Below are 8,074 nucleotides of genomic sequence, written 5' to 3'. Positions count from 1 at the left end.
CCAGCATGGCCGCAGTCAAATGACTGAAACGAGTAAAAGAGTAAAGAGTAAAGAGATTATCATTACCATCATCACCATTTAACATCTATTCTCCATTCTGGCACAGGTTGGATGGTTTGACAGGAACTGGCCAGCTGCAGAGCTGCACCAGGCTCCAATTGTCTGTCTTGGCATGGTTTCTATGGCTGGATGCCCTTCCTAATGCCAACCACTTTACAGAGTGTATTGGGTGCTTTTTATGTGGCACTAGCACAGGAGGTGCTTTATCGGAAGGGCATTGTCAGTTCCTGTGAAACCATCCAATCCATGCCACCATGGAAAATAGACATTAAAAGATAATGAGGATGACGCCAATGGCAACAATGGTGATGACAACGATGTACTTGGAAGTTTTCTGTGAGCAATTTTGTTTAAATATTGTTGTCATTGGATACATGCTTCAATCATTGAAATTATCTCCAGTGAAGTTACAGCAATCACTTATTAGCAGCTGGGACCAACTCCAAATGAGAAAGAGATATACTCTCAATAATCAAAAATTCTCCAAAACTGATATGCCATTTAAGGAAAAGAACAGTCTCATTGACTTTCGACAACAGGACACCTGTAGACAAGTGCTTCTGCCACAATAAATATCATCAGCATATCAGTTGCCCAAACTTTTCCCCAGCAGAATGAGAAACTTTAACACACACATGCACACATACATACAAATGCACACATGCACCCATACATATGTATGTACATACATACATATGTATGGGTGCATACATACATTCATACATACATACATACATACATACATGCATACATACATACACACATTCATACATACATGCATACATGCATACATTCATACATACATACATGCATACATGCGTATATACATACATGCATACAATACATACATACATACATACATACATACATACATACATATGTACAGTAAGGCAGGTGGTCTTGCTATTTTTAATCAAGTTATTGTTCTTTTAAATTGTTTTAAATCATTTAAGAATATTTGAAAAGGAAGAAAGAATAACATTTTTGGCACGAACACAAGAATTTTGTTTCTAAAGGAAGATATATTTCCTGTATTGTTTACATACTTCTTGCTTACTTCATTGTTTTGGCTTTAATTGCTTAGAAATAATTTTTGCAAATTTTTGAAAGAAAATGACTCTTGTGACCTAGATGTTGTTTTGAATAGATAAACGCTCTGCAAGGTGACTATGTTTAGTATGTCTAACTACCTTAAGTCAGTGTCTATAGTTTCTGTAGTTAATCCATATTGTCCTGTTTGGTTCCTGTCAATATTTACTTTATTCTTAAGGCAGTAAGGTAGCAGAATCATTAGCACAACAAGCAAAATGCTTAGTGGTATTTCGTCTGTCTTTACATTCTGAGTTCAAATTCTGCCAAGGTTGACTTTGCCTTTCATCCTTTCGGGGTCAATAAAATAAGTACCAGTTATGCACTGGGATTGATGTAATCAATTTAGTTTGTCTCCTGAAGTTGCTGGCCTTGCACCAAAATTTGAAAACAATATTTACTTTGTGTTATTACATTTGCTCAGTATGATCACACTGGCTTTGAGACTATATTTAGCTTGTGTAATTTGAGACTATATTTAGCTTGTGTGATTCTGGGTTTGAGACTATATTTAGCTTGTGTGATTGTGCAGTAAATCATTAAAATGATATCGGGGAGTACCATTTCAGTTGCCTTTTTCAACTACCTTGTTCAGGTCTTCAGTTGAATACCTCATTACCAGTCTTACTAAATATAATGAGCCATGCCACTGGGCTGGGTCATACAACACAGCAAAGATGTCAAACTTGCTACTACAGAATGATGCAGTGATAGCTATCTGATGGAATTCCACAAAAGTTTCTGTCTACCAAATTTCTGTCACATGGTTTGGGTTGCTCAAAGGTTTAGTAGAAGACACACAGTGTATCATAAGGTGATTGTGAAGTGAACATCTCAACAACACCACCATGTCTGCATCCACAGTGTTTGGTCTGATCTAGATTATTACTGGGGTGATGATAACAATAATGATGACTGATTTTGATGTTCAATAATTTGTTGTAATTTTGAAGAGTAAAATTAGATATGAAAATTCTCTGAACTAGTAAATCTACTCATTTACAATGGAGGCATAAAATGAGGGAGGGAAGTCATAACAGCAGTATGTATTGAGAAATTTGTAAATGGACTTGATAGATTACTGGGTGATGTCTTAGAGAAATCACATTATTGTTGGTGATACAGCATTCAATTGCCACTAAGTGACATGTGATGACGATTCACTCCCAAACTAAAATAGACTCCCAGCCTCTGTATCATGAATGGTTATGTGGACCACTCCTAATAAAGGCCAGAGCTTCCTTCGACCATTACATAAAAAGTATTAAGAAAAAAATGTTATTTAGATATACTTTTATTTTAGTTGTTTATGTTATTTTAAGCTTGTTTATACTCTTATACATTCAAAATTCACAAATTTCCTTATTCAAATTATAAATCATATTCCTTTCAATAATATCAATATGATTACAAAACTTCTTTGTAGATGATATTTTCTGTTTGGTCAACACTAATTTTCAAATTACTGGAGTCCATTACTCTACTCATAGTGACATATAACTGGCCGTGTTTAAACATCAAAGTGGATAAAAATACACTTACATGATCTAAAGTCTGGCCCTGTGCCTTGTTTGCTGTGAATGCGCGAGTGGAATCTTTAGGGTTGCAAAAAATCAAACTAAGACTTACCTCTCACTGCTCTGTGTGAATAATGTTTGGATGTTCTGGTACCATGGGTTATTTTGATTGACAAAACTGAGATGTAAACAACAGCCACTTCAATTAGCCATTTCGAATCCTGCTCGAGACTGACACACTTCAATAACCACTAAATAATCACACACACTGTATACTGACACACACATTTCCATTTTATTTTCACTATTAACCATCTTCGTGACCCCCTTTATATTTATGATGAGGCCACGAACTATACGATGAAAATCCAGAGTTACTCGTGGTCAGTAAATTTTTAATAAAAATGCAAAGGTGGTTTATCAATTCAAAAATCGATATCCATGAAATAATCATACTCTCTGATTTTTTAATGCTAAAAACCTTCCAGACGACTGTCTTTGTAATCCCGAAAAATATCATAACCATTGGTCCAGCCATTTGGCTGTGAAGAGGAAACAGACAAAGAGATGGGCAGATGGACATAATGCTCATTATAGTAAGAAAGCAAATCTGCCCATCTATGATGGGAAATAAAGGGACAGTATGGCAAATCTAAACCCTCTAAATTCACAAACTATAGGGAGTTAATCCTCATCACTGGAATTTTAACAAAAAGAAATCAAAGGTGATTTATCAATACAAAACTCAATATCCACTAAATAATCATACTTTTTTGCATTTTTTTTTCTTTTTCTTTTGCTAACAAACTTCCTGATTACCTCCTTCATAACCCCAAAAACTTTTTGACCATTGATCCAGCTGTTTGACTGTGAAGAGGGAACAGACAGACAGATGGACATAATGCCCATTATAGTAAGATTCTCATGTTACCCAAATCACAGGGTTACATAATCAGTGACTGTCTTTGGTTCCTATAACTCAAATGAGATAATTCTGCCCCAGGATGCTAGTTGCTTTTGTCACCACAGGAATTGAACTCAAGAGCTAGAACATACAAAAACAATGAAAGAGGCACTATTTGACTGAATATGAGATACAAAACAGTTAAGGATGGTGGCTATTTACCACTATTACCAAACAGCTGCCACTGTACAATAGAGACAACCCTGTTCACTGGACCAACAAATCTCATATGCTGAACTGAATTTGTAGAGAAAATGAACCAGCCAATCTTGGTGACTTGTCTCATGCACAACCAGAAATAGTTACTGCTACTTTAGAAACTGAAATCAGATTTTCCCACTTCATCATTTTTACCATGATTTGTGGAAGGCTGTTGAAATAGACATCAAAGCCTACTCCTTGTAGTTCATCACCCTTCTCAAACAACTTACCAAAAAATTGCTGATAAAACTGCACAAATCTACTTGCAGTCAGATATCACATACCTCTATGATCTGCTAAACACCATATCATGGTGACACAGGTATATCATGATACCTTAATGACACAGGCATATCATGGCTCAGTTGTCATTATATGATTGTGTCACTCTGACTCACTGAACACCTTTTGTATATTTTTACTTTAGCTTGGACAGTACAGCTTTGTGTTTAGCATTGAAGACATGATCAAGTGCCATTCTGACCACCACCACTTGGACTATAAGATCCTTTCTATCAGCTCCTTCTAAATAAGCTAGTACCTCACCTCATGTAATGTTTTTCACTGATTCTTCTTAATCCTATAACTCCTTGTAGAGCATATGACATCAGTAAGAGATCACCATATGTCTCAATCTTTGGCAAGGGGTTGTAATTGTCCCCAGGTGTAGCTGCCTGCCAGCACTTCAGTTTCTTAATAGATTCTGCTCTAATTTTCCTTTTCAGGCCTACTCATCATCCATTAGTTATAATCATGCCTGTCAATTACCATTCAACTAACACAGTAATCCAATTCCTATAGACTCTCCATGCTTTAAATGGCATGTTCAGCTTTAAGTAACTGCCTCCTTTTCAAAAATTCTTATCTACATTGAGCATACATATCATCAAACACATAAAATAAGTACACTACTTATACTAACTCGGTCAGCTGTACTAACAAACATTCTAAGTATAATCTGGATGGCCTATTCTGATTTTCCAAAGTCCATGCACTGAAGTGCATAAAGATAATACATTCATTCTCTGTTGATGCACCTGAAAATATCTGAGTAGATTTCAGTGACTTTTGCACCCTTCCATTCTAAATGCTAATCTACCCAGCCTCAGTTGGTGTGGTTAGCATTTAGATGCCATTCTACTACCCCTACTAATACAAAAAAACAAAATGTACTTATAAGACCTAAATGATTATTGCTGTTGTTATTATTGTTGTATAACCCTAATTCGGGGCTGATCATTCAGATCTATGATAAGAAAACATTCCAGTCATGACAATCTCTTATTTATCTATGACTACATTATGTAATGTGCCCTTTCACTTTTAAGACGTCAGGATGCTTATTTCTGAGAAATTTGATTGCTATTTCTGGCAAATTGATTGACCATGTAGAGGTTTTCATTTTGACTGTGGGTGGATAAGGTCAGACTGACAAATTCTATTGAACATTATCAAACTATCTCACTCATTTATTCAAGACATATATCTTTGAATTGAGCAGAATATTCTGGAATTGTCAAAAGTAAAATAAATAAAATATCACCACAGTTAAACACTTGCAAAAAAAACACAAAAAAACCCCAACTAATTGGTGCAAACTATGTTAAAAGTCTATTGTATTTTTGGCATTTTCATTTATTATATATATTGGTTGAATAAAAAATTCAGTGTTATAAAATATACTGCACTAGATTCAATACCATATTAAATAGTTGTTACTTGATTTATATAAATCAAATATTCTTATACAATGCATGTCACATGTGTGCATTACAGTAATAAAAAATTTGACAATATAATCTTTACTTTTTTTTTTATTATTCCTCTTTTCAGGGTCAGTAGTACTCTTTTCATGTGATCAGAAATTTATTAAAGGACAGAAAGTGAATTCAAATGATAAAATCAGTACTTAATAAGGATAAAGTAAAATAAATAAATACAAGAAAATACACATGAATATGGTTTAATAATTTCCATATAAAATATTTTAGCTATTTAATTCCTCTTTTCTTAGACTAAGATTTAGGGTGCAGGTCTGGCTGAGTGGCAATGACGTTTGCTTTGCAACAGTGTTGTTTTGAGTTCAATCCCATCTTACAAAGTAGTACTTTGGGCAAGTGTCTTCTACCACAGTTTCAGATCAACCATCAAAGCCTCGTGAGTGAAACTTGATAGACAGAAACTGTGGAAGCCTATCAGATCAACTGTTTCTGTTCTTGGGTAGAAGACTTAGTCCCTCTCCTGGAAAAATGCCACCCACTGGTTCTTGTATATCTTTGGCATCTTTAGCAGAGTCCATTGTTTCAAGCAATCTTTAGCTTTCCTCGAGCAACTTTTTGCTTTTCTCACACTGGTTTCAGAGGCCCTAAAAAAGGTCATAGGTACTGCCATTCCTCCTTTAAGGAGATCATTAAAAAAGTCTCCTGATACTTGAAGAAATCTAACCAACCTCCTCTCAGTGGGGCATAGATGGCCACCAGCCTTAGGGTGTGACATATACTGTTATTCACATCTAGAGCCACCTGTCTCCCATCAGAGACCCCCAAAGATCATTACATCATTATATAGCTATTTTTTTTTAACAATACAGTAACCATCCTACCTGGTTTTCACTTATCCTCAGGTTTCTTTTCCTCCCCATTTTTCCAAGACGAATTAGGAATGTTAACTTAGACCTCTTACTAGCTCTGTGCTGGAGGGAGATATGTTTCCAAGCCTTGGGTCACCATCTATAGCTACTGGTGCTGTTGATGAAGCGACTTCCCTTTTTTTGTTTTTTAGTTATCCGTGAAGTAGGAATTGGTGGTGTTTTAGTCTTTAGTATCCACCAGCAACAGCCTTGTCTTGTGCACCTGTGGTTTACCCTGAAGGATTAGGCTATTGTTGCTTTTGCAGATGTCTGTTATCCTGATTTTTTGTTTTCTTCTTTTCATGGGCAGAAAGCCCTTAGGTGGGTTTTGGTGCCTCACATGTAGCACTTTGATTTTCTGCTCTGTACCACTAGTCCAACCAAATAATTTTCACTGAACCTTTGATGGGATATATCTCAAGAATAGATTTATTATACTTAAGAATTATAAAAAAATATTTGGAGGTCCTTACCAACTCCCAACCAATACTTCTTTGTCTGAATTTCTCATGACTTCACAACTTCCATGTACTACTTTGGAAACATTATGATCATTCATATTTCTTCATTCTCTCCCCATGACTGTCACATGTTTCTTTGCCACTTATACCATGGACCAGTCTATGAGTCAATCTATATTACATGAACAATATATTAGGTTGGTGCATAATTATTGCGGCTTTTTTCCAACAAATGTTATTCAACAAAAACAATAACAATATTTAACAATAACGTCTTTAAATGATGGTCTGACCATCTGCTAAGCAAATAGGAGGCAGTAATTGAAGTAGATGGTGAATATGCTCCGGAATAATCATTTAAAGATGTTTTTGTTACATGTTGTTATTGTTTTTGTTGAATAAAATTTGTTGAATAAAAGCCGCAATAATTATGCACCAGCCCAATATGTTGACTCCTCCTTTGTTTTCAGTACCAGGTTTACTGTTCCACAATCTGGTCCTGTTCAATATAACAGACCTCCAGCCACACGCTGGAAAGGAACTCTTAGAAATCTACCTTTGTGAGCAAATTGAAAACTTATATTCGTTTCTTGGGAAGCAAATATATGTCTTCTGATCTTCTGCGTTTTCCTTCCACAAACTCCATTGGTAGTGCAACATGGTCCTTAGTGATGTATCCTGCTATTTCACTTCATTTTCAGAAACTTTGATAAATCAAGATCAAATCAGTTTCCAGCAACATTGTGATGGCACCTGTACCAGTGGAGCATTAAGAGCACCGTCCAAGCGTGATCGTTGCCAGAGCAGTTGTCTGGCTTCCATGCCGGTGGAACGTAAATAGCACCAGCATGATCGTTACCAACGTTGCCTTCTTGGCACTTGTGCCAGTGGCATGTGTAAAGACATTCGAGCGAGATCATTGCCAGTGCCGCTGGACTGGCTCCTGTGCAGGTGGCACGTAAAATACACCATTTCTAGCATGGCCGTTGCCAGTACCGCCCGACTGGCTTTCAACCGGTGGCACGTATAAGCACACACTACACTCTCGGAGTGGTTGGCATTAGGAAGGGCATCCAGCTGTAGAAACTCTGCCAGATCAGATTGGAGCCTGGTGTAGCCATCCGGTTGCACCAGTCCTCAGTCAAATCGTGCA

General features: G+C 36.4%; 1 protein-coding gene across 1 annotated transcript in view; it reads left to right on the top strand.

Moving 5' to 3' along the window:
- The window catches only part of LOC106884163 (sperm-associated antigen 16 protein), a 63,800-nt gene extending 58,020 nt beyond the window's left edge, over positions 1-5,780 (top strand). The window contains exon 18 of the mRNA XM_014935405.1: positions 5,665-5,780. Coding sequence (XP_014790891.1) covers positions 5,665-5,744 — 80 coding nt within the window. The 3' untranslated portion in view covers positions 5,745-5,780. The remainder of the gene's footprint in view (positions 1-5,664) is intronic.
- The last annotated feature ends 2,294 nt before the right edge of the window (positions 5,781-8,074 follow it).

This window comes from Octopus bimaculoides, chromosome 1 (assembly GCF_001194135.2).
Source record: "Octopus bimaculoides isolate UCB-OBI-ISO-001 chromosome 1, ASM119413v2, whole genome shotgun sequence".
In the NCBI taxonomy this organism is placed as follows: domain Eukaryota; kingdom Metazoa; phylum Mollusca; class Cephalopoda; order Octopoda; family Octopodidae; genus Octopus; species Octopus bimaculoides.
The sequence above is the reverse complement of the archived record's forward strand: the minus strand, read 5'-3'. Positions and strand labels throughout refer to the sequence as shown.